The 18955-nt window shown below is 34.5% G+C and overlaps 1 protein-coding gene across 1 annotated transcript in view; it reads left to right on the plus strand.

Annotated features, from left to right (window-relative positions):
- The first annotated feature begins 4335 nt into the window (after positions 1-4335).
- The window catches only part of LOC128994836 (sodium-dependent nutrient amino acid transporter 1-like), a 90049-nt gene continuing 75429 nt past the window's right edge, over positions 4336-18955 (plus strand). The window contains exon 1 of the mRNA XM_054419642.1: positions 4336-4425. Coding sequence (XP_054275617.1) covers positions 4408-4425 — 18 coding nt within the window. The 5' untranslated portion in view covers positions 4336-4407. The remainder of the gene's footprint in view (positions 4426-18955) is intronic.

Raw genomic sequence — 18955 nt, forward strand, 5'->3', positions numbered from 1 at the left:
ACCCAGTATAATTGTTTTACATTTTTTTTTTTCAATAAAAGTTAGGATGTTCAATCTTAATGTGAAGCAACCGATTTATTTCCCAGTATAATTGTTATCATGTGTTCATATGCTGATGCCATTAATTTTAATTTAAAACAATTGTTACGGCTAGCCCATACCCACAGGCTACTTCAGTGCCTTTATCTAAAAGCCTTGACCTAGAATAGTGCAAGTAAACTATCATTATTTCATATTTGTCATTGGACTATATATTGATGTTATCAAACAAACAGTTGCAAGACCAAGGTTTGGACCAGCGACTTAATACAAAAACTGCAAAAATGCCATTTTATTTACACGTAAAATATAAATAAGCTCATCCCCCTTTCACAAATGTTTCTTGTTTAGTTACATAATGTAGAATACATTTTTCTTATTTTTAGAGTTTTATTACTGGGGGATCGGTAGTTTATTTTGATTATAAAAGCAATATAAAGGACACTTACGTTTTATTTACAACCAATTTTAGCTTATTATGTAGGTTACAGTTGTTGGTTTGAGGTCCACTTTCAGGTTTGATCAAATCAATTGCCTCAATACTTTGGGGATTAAGTTTTGGTAGGTAGTGCAGTAGAAATAGGGTTTGAGGTGGAACTAATTGCAACAGAAATTATTCCAGTTAGAAATGGTAGGTAATACACTTATAAAAAACATACTAAAAATATACATTTGTACTGTAACGCAAAATACGGTTTTTTGGTCGCCATTTAAAACAAGTGTAAAATTTTAAATTATTGTTAAACAATCTGGTTTGGTATCAAATTATAGAACATTTTATGCTGGAAAAGAATATAATGGTTGAATTTAAAATATACTGTTAACAGTGATACACTATGGGTGAAAAAAAGGTGCGTTTAAAAACGTGGCATTTGAAAATTTTTTTATTTATAAGTTATTTTATACTTTTAAAATTTGTTTTTTTTTTTCATTTTTGACCCTTAAAACGTAAAATTTCCCAATTTCTCTCTTGACCTAAAGAGCTTAAAAAACAAATAGTTAAGTATATCAAAGGGGCTTTGTACGATTATTGGCAACGGGGAAAATTCAAAAAATTGGAAATTTAAAATCCCCATGTTATTCTTTTGGAGAATATGGTAAAAAGTTGTAGTTTCCTTGTTTATGGATATATTTTGATAAAACTTTGAAGATTCATTTATTTTATACTAAACAATTAATATTTTACTAAAAACACACTTAATTGGTTTCCTTGTAGCACAAACCTTGGTACTCGTTTCGTTAAACCTAATGTTATTTATTTAATAGACTAGCAACAGAGCCCATTGTGGTTAAATTAATGCAACGGTCTCTAGTAAAATAATGGTTATGAAATCCATACACCACTTTACTCACTAATATTTGGTACATATTAAGCTCATAACATTAGAATCACACACTTAACATAAGAAACACACTTTAAACACAAATGCAAATTGTTAACAACAATATTTAATCAAAGAAAATTTAATTAAATAACAATATAACAATAAGCTGTTAAATTATCAACTCATTTTTCATATGGTTAGATTATGCATACTGGTAAATCAATTATTGCCATCTATAAAAATAATTGATTTTTCTTTTCCGAGTCAGGTTAGCTCTTCTACCAGACCGATTTTCATAATTTTGGCCTTAAGCCGGGTTTACACTATGTAGCTAAACCTGCTACATTGCAGATTTGTGTAACATCCTGCAATGTTATATAACATTTGCTAGAAGTAGAAAAAGTAACTTTACAAAAGTGCTATATAACACTGCTATATGTAGCAGATCCTGCTATATATAGCTAAAATTGTGCTATCCATCGGGAGTCGGTAAATATCAAAAGAAATGCGTGCTACATCTAACATTGCCATATGTAGCAATGATATACATATATTTTTTGTCTAGCATCTGCTATATGTAGCACTGAACGGTTTTGCTCAGCGATCTTGGTTTACAATGGAAGGACTGGAAACGGAAAGTGGCAGTGCCTAGGATCGGGATGATATTATCGAGGCTATTGATATTATAAACTTAATTAAACTGTTCCGTGGACAACCGGCGTTGTGATCATACGTAAAACGTTTTTGGAGTTACCGTCGCCTTATTTAGCGTTTTAATTATGGATTGTCAGGGTATTCATCATCCTTAAGGTCCCGTAATAAATCTGCTACACTGTACTTATTTCTCGAAGCAAGAAGCGGTCAAACCTAAAACTTGCTAAAATCTTCGCTCCTGTCTGTCTCTCTCTCTGACTTCCAAGATCACCACGATAGCTGCCACGAACAATGTCTCTTCAGCGCACATTTCGATACGGAATGCGAATGAGGTTGTGCTACATATAACATATAGCACGAGCACCAGAATCACTAAAATTGTTTGTAAATTTTTCATACAGCAAAAGTTATAAAGCAATGTTATATAGCAAAAGTTATATAGCAGGTTTTGCTACATAGTGTAAATTCGGCTTTAAACTAAAGCTATAGACACACCATAGATTTGCTATTAAGCATCAGCACTCATTTTGACGTATATTTTGAGCTATGCACAAACTGCCTCCCTATACATTACTTACGGGAGTTAAATTTGTTTTTTTTTCGAGTTCGTTTGGCTCTTCTACCGGACCGATTTTCATAATTTTGGTCTCAAAGCTATGCAAGCACATATTTTTCATCATTAATCTATCAAATGTATAACCCTACGAAAACAATTAAATTGGATTTTTTCAATTTTTACTTCAATTTAAAATGTATTCCAGCAGTTACATTATCCTATATGTTTTTATCTAAAAATCTTCAGTGAAATACTAGATTCCATTGGAATTATTGATTATTGAGATTGGACGTACCTAAAGCACACTGCTAAATTATAAACGACCCAAATTGCTTAAAAATGGAGTTATCTATCATCGATTTATAGTTAAAAAGATCTTACTGGCAAACTCAACAGTACCTAAGCTAATTGTCGACGTTGACGGGTTTCACCTAGCAAATCTTAAAAAATCAAACTTTAATAATTATTTGAAAATCTACACGAATTCCTTTCCAATGACCCATTAGGTTATAAAATCGGTCCAGTAGAAATCTAGATTTAGCTGTACAAAGATTTTTAAAACTGAATTACTAGATTTAATTGAAAATCAATTAAGACAAATGGAAATTCGTTTAGTCTGTAGGTTTGCTGCGGCGGGGGTATTTTGTACTATACGATCGTTTTTCTAAATAGTGCTTATAACCACTATTATAACATTTTTCAGCATTAAATTTCCTATAATTTGATACCCAAAAAGTTATTTTTACGAATATTAAAATTTTGACACTTTTTTCAAGATGGCGGCCAAAAAAAGTATTTTGCGCCACAGTACGGATGTATATTTTTAGTATGTTAATTAGAAACATACTACCTACCATTCACAGCAAGAATCATTTGTGTTGCAATTAGTTCCACCTTAAGCTATATTTTCGATTATTTCTACTGCACTAAGGAGAGAGCCAAGTAAAATAATCCGTATTGGAATATTTTGTTTTATATCGAGTAATAATAATATTCTGTGTTCTAATCTTAGCTCATAGTAACAACTGATGTTTTCCCTTTTTGACTGTATTTTGTAAAAAGCTAGTGCTAGTATACTGTGAAAAGGTTTGTTATAAACACATGCTGCAAGTCTTTTGTTTACGTTTTCCTTGTTTTGTTGTTTACCAACATAGTTACTTGGCAACCCATACAAGTCCAATGTTAAAATTTCAAGTGAGTTGTGTAATGAAATACGAATTGTCCTGAGGTAGTGCAATGAATACACATATTCATTGGGTAGTGAGTGCCTGTCGCTAATCAAACTTTAATTATTTACAACATTTGAAGGAAATCCATGAAGCCATTTTTGGGATCTTACTAGCAAAGATTGCTCATATACGATTTAGGATTTTTGATTTATTGTTCAGTTTTATAACTTGGAGACAAGTTATGGTTTATTAATTAGTTCGATAAATTGGTGTTAAAATAAATACCAGAAGCAAAAATAGTGAAGAACAAATTACCCTCTACATGAACTGGATGCAACCAACATTAACACTGTCACCCCTTTCATAGGGATGATAAATAAATCAGGGGGTGTATGTACTAAAAGACTATGTCAATATTGATAAGAGAACATTTATAAATACAGAAATGTGGTCAGAGAGTTAACCCTACAAGAAGAACACACAAGTGTTCCCACTAGTGAGGTACAGGTACAGTCTCGTGGTAGGCCTACGTTGCGACGTTGCCGCTACCGCTCTAGACCGCCGCCAGATGTCAGCAGCTATCAGTGACCTTGGACAGGTTATCACAGCTGCAGGTGGTAGTCTGTGCGGTGTCGCGAGTGATAACACAGCCTCCCATCTCAACATGAAGCCAAACAAACAGGTAAGTCTGTGTCTGTTATCAGAGATTGTAAATGTTGTTAGTCTTTGATTCTTGTTCATTAAGTTTTAAACAGGAACAATGCGATATTTCGGGTATGTTTTGTTTGTGGTCTTGATGAGTTATATTTTTGTATTACAATCCACGCTAGACGTTTCTCTGTAAACTTACTCGTACAATTTTACTTTTGAAAACAAGAACGTCAATATCTGAAAAATGCGTCATCATTTCGGGTATATTTTGTATTTCGTATTTGGCAGTGCATTATAACACAATGCACTACGATTGTCTACACTTTGTTTCTCTGTAGCATCATTGAATGCATAATCGTCAACAATGTTAACATCCTCTCACAATGTCACTAATCTTAAACATTTTCGTGTATTTTTTCATGGTCTTTTGTGTTGGTAAATCCTTCACCATTCATTTAATCACGATTGTCAACATCTACACTAGACCTCTCTATGTCCAGTAGCAAACTCATTCATAATTTTCATCAAGTGTATGACGTTTTACCGTATTATCAATAAGTGTTTGGCTTCAATAGTGTAGTTTGAATGTCATTGTGTTAATGGTTTCCGATTTAGGTTATGAATGAAGTTGATTTATGGCTCTAACTGGACTTATATTTCCTTGATGGTTAGTATTTTAATAGGTAGGCTACATTCAATCGTCGTATACCTAATTTAACCACGTAATTTCAGTCCAGTTTACCTTAACTCTACATTATTTTGGTTTTAAAATACAAACAACCGCGTGATCTTCTGGGAATAACATTGAGTATTTAATTGTGTTTGTATGTTAATTTTGCAATTATTTCAATGCAGCTTTACCGTACCAGATGAAATTTACGTTAAAAGCCAGAAAGTTTTTCAAAATTAACATTTTCTTTGGTCTTTATCGTTTATCAAAATTAATTGTGTAGGCTACTATATATTATACACAAGCTACTATAAACCATTCATACAAATGAATTTACATTCTTAGTGTTTACACCACAGCTTGGTCTCGTGAAGTTTGCAAAATTGTGGAAGTGGTACACAGAAAATTTCAAATAGGACTATGTTAAAGTTTTTTAGTACAATTTTGGGGGAAATACACATAGGTACCATAACTGTTTTTACCTTTGCATTTGGAAGTAGGTAGACATACTAGTTTTAAAAGATGTTTTGTAAAACAATTTCATAACTTTTGCACATAATTTAATTTGAACTATAAGTAGGCTTACTCGAGATTACACTTACAAGTTTGTGAGAAGGCGGACATAATATATTTGTTGAAGTAAAAAAACTCTATTCTGAGCACGAGCTTCTAGAAACTACTAAACGAATTAGTTAATTGGCCAATGATGAGTTACAATTAAATTTAAACAGACTTCCTTATACCTTTAGCTTTAGTCTTAGAATAAATCCAGTCACCCTCTAGGTCTTCTCTAAGTTCTCTGTTTACGAGTTTGGAAAGTATTTTGTTATTTGGTTGTTATTGTTTTAGAAGGTCAAATTCACTTTTCAGATTATTTGCCCTTTTGGATTGGTTATTTTTTTAAGTCGTTGTTATTTTTAAAGTGTCAAAGATGGCATAACCTTTTACCTTTACCTCACACACATCACGGTTAAAATGGCAGACATTACGGTTAGAGACAGACATTTGTGCAATTGAATGACGTAAAATTATGTTTCATTACGTAGGTTCTGCTACTTTCCGTCAAGTGAAACTAAATGCTACACCTCTTTAGATATGAGAAATAAAATAACAAACTTGTAAAACGTATTATACAACTTATAATGAAAACACTTGACGTCAACTTATACTAGACGTTCTGTGTTTTAACGGTAGTAAAATCAATTAATATTGAAAGTAAACTGTAATTTGCATTATTTTACATTTTCATGCGTAATCCACTGCAGAAATCACTATTTTAAGTACAAAATTAGATGATTTCGTGGGGAAAATCCACCAATACCTCGTGAAATGTTGGGATTTGTCTGGAAGTTACTAAAGTTAAGAATTATCTTCGGGTGATATAGAGACACCCGTGATCGCTTTGGTGCCAGTTTCAACGTTTCAATCCAAAACCAAAACGGAGGGTGTGTACTATGTGTAGGTCCCATTTAGACCTATAGCCTACCAAAATAATTACAAGTAGGTACCATTTTATTGCTGTAGTTTTAATCAGGTCATGAAGTACATCTTTATAAAGTAAATTTCTGTAAATAGCCTACAGTAGGCATTCACGTTCTCGAATAAAAAAAAACTTATTTTCAAGAGGACCTGGTCCTCATAAAACAGCGTCAGGCCGGTGGGGTTTCGGTTTCGGCTCACTGGACTGAATATCACGATATTTTTTTCAAGTTTTGTACGAGCAAGGTACTGCAAGAGGTGACATTCGTGGATGTAGCACTGGCACTGTAGAGGGAATTGATCACGGGTCTATAAGTGTCGTCATAAATCAGAACATTGAGGGTTTTGTCTCCCACAAAAGTTGTCGAGACTTATTTGTTGCCACTATAAAATTATCCGAGACTACCTAGGTTCATATTTATACAGCGCGCTAAAATATTTTCGACATTTTGTTATGTCATCAATATTACCTAACATTTTTGTGACTTAAACTGCTTATTATTATAGGCTATTCGTCTAAGAATTATTACTTACTTATTACGATTTGAAACCATTAACTTGTTCTTGTCCATAATTCAGTCCATATTTCATTCGTATAAGAAGGTACTTGTATAGAGCTAGGTTGTCCAACCTTTTATTGTGCTACATTGTGATTCTGGTTCTAGGTTCTGTATTTTGTGGGTTGCTTTTTCTCTCTACACCCGTTTCAACAGTAAGATATCCCATATAAGTTGTCGACATTACATACTATTTCAACATTTGCCTGAAATATTGGGTACTTTAATTTCATTGCATATGATCAATAGGGTCAGGTAAGCTTAACATTTTTAATCATATCATACGACGTTTATAGACACCTTTCAATAATTTCGCCCTATTAACGACATTTTTAATCTTTTTGTTAGGTTGGTTAAGGTTTAGTTTTACATTATGTGACTTTTATAGACACCTCCCAAGTCTCGAGCCCACTAATATAATTTCTATACTGTTATCTAGACTAATAAGGGGAAAAGATACAGTAAGAGTTAACATGGTTACATGTGCCTAGTTCTCAGCATCCGATGTATCATTTTTATATGAAATATTAAATGAAAGACAAAGTTATATAACATTTGTAATCACTTTGCAAATGGTTGCCCACAATATTTTTTGGTCATAATAATATCTTAAGACAGTAACGTCATTTTTTCGTAACATAGTGTAGCCTATACAGAGTTACGTAATATTTAGTTCGGCTATCTCACCTGTTTCGACAAGATTTAACAATCGTCCACAGCTGTTATCTCTCACCTAGTTCTGCAGAAAACAGTCATTCTCTTATCAGCTGATGACTCAGTGTAGACTGCAAGCCCAGCATACTTGTTCGGGAAATTGTTGCAATCCAAGTAACTTTAAGAGCAACTCATTGTTTGCCACGTCTATCTCATCACTGTCATGATATTCAATCTGTACAGGGTGTTAAATACTTTAAAATTCTGACAGTGCAGAAAACGCATATACAGACTTTAACACTCACAAACTACAATTTTCAAAACTAATTTTTCAGAGGAAAGAAATGTTACAATACAATGCAAAAAAGTACAGAAGAAGTTGTGTTATGTTTGAAGAGATTTGCGGTCTCTTCGCCCCGCGTGGAACTTATCAAGCAAAGGAAGGGATGGCCGGAACAGTACAAGAATGACCTGTATTGATAAATATTATTAGTTGCAGCAGCACCAAGTCGCGCACGACATAGCTATTAAGACGGTGACACACTATCGATCTTTTCCCCGAACAAGACCCCGAACCGAGCAGGGAGAAGGGAGGTCGAAGGGAGCATGTTCGATAGTGTGTCACGGGTCCGTACTGGGTCCGTACACCGAACCAGACATCAGGCCGAGCAGGGAGACGAGCGCTCTGGAGGCGGTTTTTTGGTGAAAGATCAAAGAAAAGATCGGTCCGATGTACGGAGTGATGTACGATAGTGTGTCACGGTATATTTTTTGCCCCGTACATCGTCGCGAGCGCCGCACCGAGCGGCCGCCTGCGCTAGCGTTGATAGTTCTAATTTAATATGGAATTTAAACTCTTTAATTGCTAAAATAAATGTTGGGTAATTTTTTGCCGTTATATATTATGGGCATTTATGTTGTAATTTTGATGTTTGTTTGGTCAAGGTTGAAAATGTATTTTACAAGTTGAAACCGTTAAATCAATGATACCAATGATGTTTAACTTGAATTTAGTAATTGATGTTATACTTTAAATCTTTAAAAATTAATATAAACATAAATATTATTAAAGGAAATCAAAATTATTATTCTGTAACATGTTATTTCATGTTGTATTACTGTTTTAGTATTATTGCCTCTGCGCTCTCACTCACACACGCTCTCCATCTCTCTCTAAACTCCCTTTGTCGCGCTCGGTAGAACTTGTCTGGTCTTGGTCTTGTTCGGGGAAATGTTCGGATTGAAAATTTGCAGATTTTTACCTCCCTTCTCCCTTCTCCCTGCTCGGTTCGGGGTCTTGATCGGGGAAAAGATCGATAGTGTGTCACCGCCTTTAAGATTCGTATAGTTTGTATGATGTACATGTTTCCTGAACCTCTGTCCTGATTTCGTCCAACCCTGCAGGCTGTGATGGCACGTATTTTTTGAATACCCTGTATTGTGAATACAATTAATACAAAGGAAACTCCACGTTTTTTATCCACCGTCGGCGTGTAACTCCTGCAGCGTAGAATCTTTACCATTAGCTGAGGTTGCCCAATTAATCAGCTTCCAGTCATCCTTGAAGCATCGGTCACGACTGTGACGTCACTGCTTGATCATCCGTGGTCACCAGGGTCAAGGTCACAGGACCGGTTCCGGGGTCGAGGAAAATGAGGATGACGAGACAAACAGAAATATAAGACACTAATGTGCAACAGATGGGAGCCGACTTGTAATTTTGTGTTTCATTTAATTCTAGAGAGAGCAACGAGCTACGACAAACAGATTCAGATAGTTATCAAAATACTCTAGACGCAAAGGACATAGTAGAAACCTTTTAAATCCAACTGGAAGAGCTGTAGAAGCATAGATTTTGGACACAGCAATATTTTAAATATTGGGGTGTCCAGGTGTTCTGACTCGGGAATAGAAATGAGCCAAATAGTAGTTGGGCGTTTGATAACCATTAATGATATATGTAGCTTAAAAAGGATTTGGAATAATTGCCTTTGTTCCCCATCACATAGCATCCAACTCCATTATCCAATCCATTATGCATTGCAACTATAAGACTCACGGTGTACAAGAAGATACATAGGTTATGTGGATGGGTCTTTCATCTACTTTGCTAATAACCAAGTCAAAAAGCACTATTTATTTGTTGATGCAAGAATGTCTACATTTCTTCAGTAAATAGCTAAAGTACCTACATTTCTTTCACTTTCTTTTCAACTACACTTTTCATCCAAAATATGGTAAACAATCCTCATTCACGAAATCCATTAGAATTGATATACTCTATTTAACACGATCCCTCCCTTTCAACATACCAAAGCCACGACTCCTTCTCTTCCTCTGAAAGATCGCAGAAGGGATCCCAGGACCACCTCGCAATGCGGTCGTTTATTTAACGATGCCATCACCAGTGCTTTTGATGGAGTAATTAATTAACCTACGAAAATCCCACTGATGATTGATTGAACCACGTGAACGATCGTGAATCATGCATACCAGACACATCACACTTGCAGTTTGTGAACCACTGGCACCGGTGATTAACTGATCATGTTTATCTTTTCTGTTGCTATGCAGTTTGTAATTCTTACTGTAGGCAGCACTCAGATTGCCCTGGCGACTTTATCAGTTACAATGCAGCTTGAAACTATCATCACTTTTGTCTTAACTATTTGTTTACATCTGCAATCAAGTTTTACTGATAAATTGAAGAACAGTTTATAAGCACTTGGATTGTTCTGGTGTTCAACTGATAAAGTGGAGTATGGTTTGTAACTATCAGCTATTGTATTGTTCTGGCAACTAACTTATTAGTTGCAATGCAGTTTTTAAGTATTGTCACTTGTATTGGTCTGTTCACTAAACTTATAAGTTTTAGTTCAGTTTATAACTATCAGCATTGTTTAAGTTTAGTGACTAATTGAAGAGCTGTAAATCTCTGACGCCGCTCTGGTGATTAATTTAACAGTTGCAATAATATGTGTAATTAATCGTTGTTCCTGTGACTAACTGTGATTGCTGATAACCTGTGACGTGTCAACAGGAGTGCTACGAAATCTCAGATACCAGTTAATTGGACCATGTCTCGCCCACCAGTCAGATCAGACTGTCACACCCACGATAGATTATTGTTAATACTAGACTGCGTCGTGGTTACAACAGATCACGTCGTGGTACACTATCTTGGACTGTGGAGAATAGTAGACATTCCATTGCAAATTAAAGTTGTATCAGGATGAAAATGAACGTAGATGAACTGCCATCGTCAGAGTTTGGGATTTCTATGTAAAGTGCCTAACCAGTGAAGGATGAGGTGACCATACCATAAAACCCCCTGGTGAGTCTGGACTTGGAACCAGCTGACTTTGGTCAGTAACAAATTTGTCATCTAATCCTGACCAAGATCAGCTGATCATCAGGATTGTGTATTAGAAGCCCAATGTTATAGGAAGCCCATCAGGAGGGTCTAGTTCTGAATCCGCTTCCATCATCTTTCCTCAGGATAGGACAGCAACATTTTGGTTACTATGCGAGCACTATATCCTCTAAACAACCCAGGCTGAATCTCACGTTGTTGTCGTTTTCGGAGTTACGTTTCTTCAGGTTTTCATTATTTTCGAAGGTTAGATTACAATCACAAGTTTTCACGATTACTCGAATCGTACAATTTAGGCCGTTTACCGCATTTCAACTCCCCACGATGGGACTTGTCTAGGTCTGACAGAGGTATTTCCCATGTGTGAGACCGGGTCATCCTGTGCCGTGTAGTGATCGGTGTAGGAGACATGTGTAACGGGCCCGGGTGGGAACCAGCGGTCTACTGGGCTAGAACTGTCGCGCTTGAGGGCCCAGCCAAGGCCACTGACTGGAAGGCCGTTCTCGCAATATTTTTTGGAACAAGTGACAACATTTTTGGACTAATTTCCATAAACGTGAAATGTAAACAGGTTTACTCTAGCGAAATATTGCATCATTAGCGTCCAAAGTGACGTTTTACGACTCGATCTCAAGTTTCATGAGCGAATGTGATTAGAAGATTAAGTTGCTGTTTATGTTTACACATTGTTATACAGGGTGAGTTTTAATTGTCCCCCCCCCATACTTTTTTCTACATTTTTTCAAATATCAATCCCAGACCACGTCCAAACATTGTTTGGTAGTAAGTACTTCATTCTGACAAGGTGGTCATTTCCGGCCGCCATCTTGGATCCGCCATATTGGATGCAAAATATTTTTTTCAAATGTAAAGGTGGGGTTGTGACCCATTATTCCGAACTAGATTTTTACTCTGATTACAATGCCAGAAACCGTTTTTAAAAATTTTGATTCATTCCAAAGTTATGAGGGCTTTTTAAAACTTTTGTAGCCCATTTTAACATTGTGCATCTTCAAACAAAGGCCATAATTTCAAAATAGTGCTAGATAAAGATAAGTATACACTGCCAGTCATTGTTGACCTATTTTCACTTGGTTGTGGCTGATGTATTTTTTTTCGGCCGCCATCTTGGATCCGCCATTTTGAAATGTGATAAACTATTTTAAATATGAAGGGGGTGTTGTGACCCATCATTTCGAACTACTTTTTTAAGCTAAACTCAATTCCATGATCCGTTTTTGATTTTCATATTTTGATTTTGAAATATTGACATTTTTAACAAAAGAATTACAATATTTCATAAATAAAGCTTGATAACCAAAAATGAATTGCAACTTTGAGTTCAGCTTAAAAAAGTAGTTCGAAATGATGGGTCACAACACCCCCTTCATATTTAAAATAATTTATCACATTTCAAAATGGCGGATCCAAGATGGTGGCCGAAAAAAATACATCAGCCATAACCAAGTGAAAGTAGGTCAACAATGACTGGTAGTGTATACTTATCTTTATCTAGCACTATTTTGAGATTATGGCCTTAGTTTGTAAATGCACAATGTTAAAATGGGCCAAAAATAAAGTTTTAAAAAGCCCTCATAACTTTGGAATGAATCAAGATTTTTAAAAACGGTTTGTGGCATTGTAATCAGAGTAAAAATCTAGTTCGGAATAATGGGTCGCAACCCCACCTTTACATTTGAAAAAATATTTTGCATCCAATATGGCGGATCCAAGATGGCGGACGGAAATGACCACCTTGTCAAAATGAAGTACTTACTACCCAACAATGTTTGGAAGTGGTCTGGGATTGATATTTGAAAAAATGTAGAAAAAAGTATGGGGGGGGGGCATTTAAAACTCACCCTGTATAAGGCATGTTTTTCCGATTGTTGACCACTATCAATCGGTTATAACAAGTCGAAGTATTTACACCTTGATTCATTCACCATTTGCCGAGCCTTCTAAATAATTAATCGTAGAGGTTCCTCAGTTTCGCTGGTAATTGGGTTTGTTTATTTTTTTGTATTACAGTATTAAGTCATCGAAGGTTTGTACAGTAGATAGGTCAAACACGACCTTCTCACATGAAAGACCGAGACGCTAACTCTTGTCTGGCAACATATCACACACCCTACTCTCGATATTCGATCATTTACAATCGAAGTTTTTCGGACGGTAAGGAAATGTATAACTTCTGTACTTCTAGTTTATTACTTTTCAACATAGGGATCAAATGTGTTTAGCCTCGCAACGCATGTATAAACAAGTTGGGCGAAAAAACCCATCTTTCTCCTATAAGTAGCATTATTGTACAATACAGCAGTCTTTTATCTAAGTAAATAGTGGATTCAAAATAATGTATATCAAAAAGTATTCTAGTTTTAAAGGACATAATAATTAATTAGATGCCCCAACGCTACAAAAAAAAGTTAAATATAAATTTTCTATATGGAATTTTCAATTTTAATCAATATTTAATTCCTCATCAGTTTGTTGATTTCCCTCACACATGGCAATACAAACAACATTATTCTAGAAATCACAATGCATGATGGCACAGTGGCCTTGCCTAGTACGGCGGGAGACGAGGCGTAACTACGATTGAATCCTTCATTGGCAAGTGCTAGGCCGTCACTGGCCAGCTAAACATGTCAATATGTCATTGTCGAGCTATGTACTTGACTAGCATACTTATAAATTCAAATGCTTCACTTATAATACACCCTGAGATAGGATAGCTACGTCTGATACCATCTAGAAACGTTTGGCCTATGATTTTGGAACTTCCGTTTGTATAGTCCCAGCATGTTAATTTATGAATGAGATATTTGTCATCTTTGGGTCATATAGAGAATGTGTTTGAGTACAATATGCATGAACAACATTAGATGCATCGATATAAAGCTATTTAATGGTTAAGAAACCTAATTGAGCCTACAGTTTACTAAAATTACAATATTAGTTTCTTGCGGTTAGCTCATGCTGTGGAAATCGCCTATCAACCGATGGAATACAGTAATACAAACTTTCTAGATTTTCGTGAAAGTACTTTATTTCGTCAATAGGTAGCTGCAGAACAATCTGATAAGATAATCATTGTCCATAACACTATCACTTTGAAAGTTTCAGTATTTCGTTGGTGCTTTAGGAGTAAGATAAACTCCTAAAATAAAAAAAAATAAAAAATAAAAATAAAAAAATAAAATAAGAGCCTGGGACCGTTAAACCAAGTCTAATTTTCACAAAACCCTTGTAAACAATGCCAACTTGCATATTTATTTACTTATTAAAACGAGTGTAGTTCCGTTTTGCTTCGTATATGTTGAGATACGATATCTAGAGTGTATTTTTTTCGAGATACTTTGAAACTTGAAACTTTTTATATTCAAGTTTCAAGTTTAAGTTATATGAAATTGAAATTTGAATATTGTTTTTTCAGAAAAACAAAGACAAAAAATGTTAACTAAAATGTTTCAGTGGTTTGCATAATAGCTGTAACATTAACAAGGACAACACTTCTCTTCAAGGATTGAACATATTATCGTCCACCTCAACAGTTGCTTGTTGAGGTTAGACAGAGTGTATTTATTAGGCCAATTCAAAGTACTCGTAAGGGAAGATATTTCTCCAAACTCGTCGCATCCCATCAGTCCATGAAACTTTTAACACTGCAGCACCAAACCTGAGGCGAAAGAGATAAATTTCACAAATTGGTTGATTTTTCTCTCTACTTTCTGTTGAGAAATATCCGAATATTACAAGTATCTTACAATATTATCTTACGCTTTACTTAGAAACTTAATCTTGAATAGTAAACAATGCTTGGGTGTAAACTCAATCAGTTCACATTCTATTCAGCCATATATATTTAAAATTTTTAACCCACACAGTTACCATTAAATAAATACTTTATGTATGGATCACGGTTTGTAGAAAGTGAAACCTACTGTATATGATAGAATTGTAGATGACCTTCGTATTTGAATATCCGTCAGTAGTTAACACAACACAACAGTACCTTTTCTTTGAAATTCGCTCCTAGCAATCGTTAACAGTATAGAATTACACATTTTGGTATTTTTTTAGTCTTAAAGATAGTTAGAGATAGGTTTTAGAGATAGGTTTTAGAGATAGGTTAAAGATAGGTTTTTCCATAGTTATTATGCTAAATTATACTCCCATGGGAACAATTTTTAAACGGAAGTTGTGTCAAATTCAACCAAAAATTTAAATATAAGTAAGCCCTTTCTTATTAATTAATCAAAATTTAAAATCTAGTCAATATTAGTCAGTCAGTATCAATTTTTCATACTCCTTAAAACAAAAAATACATTATGAAATGAGCTTATTTTATCTTACGTAGGTTTTATGGTTACGGAATGCACTTTTTCCATTACACTTAAATCCCCGTGTATCGAGGATAATTGAAATACAGTAAAAAAAAGTAAATAAGCTTAATTTTTACTGTGACATTGAGGGGCTCAACGTTCTATTGTCTCTTATATTAATACGTGAGGGCTGTTATTTTTGTGAACAAAACTCCTCCGTTATTTCTGGACCGATTTTTAACGTTTGAGGTGTCAAAATGTTTGTCCCAATTCGTAGTTTTGCATTAAGGTTTACGAATTTAAAAACTCTTACCCTTAAGGGCACGAGACGCTCTCAAAGGTCGCATTTTCCCCATTGCATAAGAATTACATTGAAAACAAATTTAAAAACAAAAACAGCTGTATATAAAAAGAAACTCCAACTTTTTGGGAGTAAATATTGATTTTTGTAATATTTATGAGGTTATAGACAAATCTAAACAGTCAATCAGTTTTGTTGGAAGAACAGACAGTTTCTTGAGTTTAAAGGAGAAATATTGAAAACTGGAGGATGAGACAATTAACAGGAAATCTTATACGTATGAGAAGAGTAGAGGAGAGGCCCGGTCTCACAGTAAGGAATCCAGGTACACAATCACTTGGTGAGATGAATCATTTTTGCCAGTTATGCTAAGCAACTTATTTTGGAAGTAAAAAAACCATGAAGAATATACACATCATTTTGTCACAATGGTAAATTAAACCTACCTAAAGTCAGATCAAATAAATACACGCAAGAAATGTTAACTGGTAATAGCTTTAAGTCGGGAAACATTTGTATAAAACACTAAAAAATATGGCCAAAAAATGCTAAAATATTTTTACAAGAAGCGCTTATTATTTCAAAGCGCTATTAAATAGCGTGAGTATTTCAATTAGTTACATAGTCGGGTCTTTTAAACTCATCGAAAATTATGACTGTTATTACTGTAGTTTTAAAATAACTTTTGTATAATACCGGCACTTGAAAATTGCTCGATTTCGAGCAACAGGTACACTAGTATTATTTTATTAGTTTAAATTGAATTGTGTTATTCCTTCATTGCTATATCGTCGACTCTAACTGTAATTTGAAAAGGTTTTGTTTCCTTTCTGGTTAGCCCAATGGTTATAGTGTTATTTTTCAAATACGAAGGTTGCTGATGCTGATTCGATCCCGATAGAGGTGATACGGAGTGTCATTTGTCATTGGTCAACAGAAGGTCGACATTAGATAGAGTAAAGGGTTTGGACCGTTCCCTCGCAAAAACGTAAACAGATAACAGTGAACGGACAAAGAGAAAGAAGTACAAACACCAACTCAGCTGGGAGTTTTACATTACTCTATGTCGTAGTTGTCAAATTCACAGATTCAACACAAAAGTTTCTGAAAACTTTAGCAATAACTCACAATGTTTTGCTCTTTGACTTTGTGTACTGTTCCGCCCCATTCTTCTTTACTAGAAACCCAGAAACCTTACTAGAAACTGCAATTTCCCTAGCAGGGTTTAACCTACGTGGTACTCTCTAAGCAATCTTCGTAATGGTAATGTTTAGTTTAGGATTTTTAGTTTCTAATCTTGCCAGTAATTTCAATTCCTGACCACTTCAAATTTACGTACGATATTTCTACGTTCAATATCTAATGTTGTATGCAGTAATCGTAGATACACCAATGTATTTTTACGCACTCCCAATACGTGATACTTGTACCGTCAGTGTCAAAATCTGGGATAGGACAAATCCCAATAAAAACGCCGAGAACCAGTGGCGCAAAACCACACAAAAAACTGCAAAGCAGAATAGCCAAAGGCTAAACCAAAGAAATATTTGAGGACGATAAGCAAAAAACTGGAAAAGAAACGTAGGAAAGCTACAAACTAGTTTTGTGTCGTAACAACTGAGCTTGCACACTTGCAGGAGACTTGCTAACGATAAGTTACAACCTCAAGTCATTAATCCTGCAGGAGATGGTGTAAATGTTTCCAGGCTAGAGATTCAAGTCGTCTGAGGGCTTTTCCCCTCCAGTGCATTATTTAAGGAAATCAATACCAGAACCTACAGCTACAGTCAGTGGCTGCATTCTGCTAACTTTTTACTCTGATTTTGTTACTATTTGCCTTGAAATCTATCAGTTGTAATGATGGATAAATTAGATTGATGACAGTCTGTTTCGTCTGGTTTAAATTAGGCGTACAAAAAATAGTTTACGTAAAAGTTTAAAATTGTGCATTTATTTCGAAATAGCATGCATAACAATTGTTTGTAGCCCATTTTTATTTTTATTTTGTGTGTTTTCATGCCATTATATTTTTAAGTGTTTTTGTATTTTTATTTTTATTTATTTTTTTTTTTGTGGTGGGAGGTTAAATTCTGGTATTGCTACTATCTAACGTAGACAATATCCAAATGATGTTTCAGATGTAGTTGGTTTGTACTAGAGCTATTTAAAAATAACTAAAAATAATTAGTCAACATCTTTTTGTTTCCCAGAATAATGGTTCCTGGTAATGAAATAATCCTTTTGTCGTAAGAACTATGGCCATTCTTGACATTTTTATGAAGTGTTTTTTTTATAAATTCAATTGCTCGTATTTTTAATCTTTATCTGTGTTTTCTACGCCATTTTATATGTTACGATTGTTTATGGAACCGTCCAAACCCTGCACTTGTTACTATCAAACGTAGATATTTTGTTAGATAGCATCATTAATTGATGATTGATGAATGATGATCGGCATATGGGTCCAGAATTAGAATAAGAATAAAAGTGTTGTTATCTAGTGTCGACCTGGATTTTAAAAGCATTATTATCATCATTAATTATGGGTGTCCATAAAAAACGTTTCAGGACTTTGGAAAATTAATCATCTTCCTAAAAAGAATAGAAAAATAGAATTTTTTAGTTGTAAGATCAGGCAAAATTAAGTGTTCCTCGGCTAACTTTGCCTTATTTTTACACCAAACACGTTATTTTTCTGTTATTTGTCGTCCGAACTTTTTGTTCTTGATATCGTTTGATAGGGAATTAAAAATTCAAAAAAGTATCACTGACATTTATTCATAGAATTATCCGTTTTTGGGTTATTTAAATTATAAAAGAACAAACGGCTGCCATTTTGAAATTTCCAATTGGAGCAACTTTACTATTTTTCTATAATAGGTCTTGTGTATGTTAACATGCATACCAAATTTCATTATCATCGAATGAAAAACTTCACAGATAAAAATATTTTTGTATAACAAACAAAATGGCGGATATCTGGGTAAATATGCATTTTCGGTTACATATAGGTTTTACTCTTGTCTTCCTTTTAGTATGATGATTCATTTCTCAAAGTCCTGAAAGTTTTTTTATTGACACCCTGTTAATTCACTCGTCTCCTTCTTTATTCTGCAATGTGAGCATGATTATTATAATTTAAAAGCATGAATGAATGTATGTAAATTATAAATCAAACATAATGAATGAGTATATTCAT

This window comes from Macrosteles quadrilineatus, unplaced genomic scaffold, assembly GCF_028750875.1.
Source record: "Macrosteles quadrilineatus isolate MER2022 unplaced genomic scaffold, UCM_ALF_1.0 Scaffold_5__1_contigs__length_97177068, whole genome shotgun sequence".
Lineage (NCBI taxonomy): Eukaryota > Metazoa > Arthropoda > Insecta > Hemiptera > Cicadellidae > Macrosteles > Macrosteles quadrilineatus.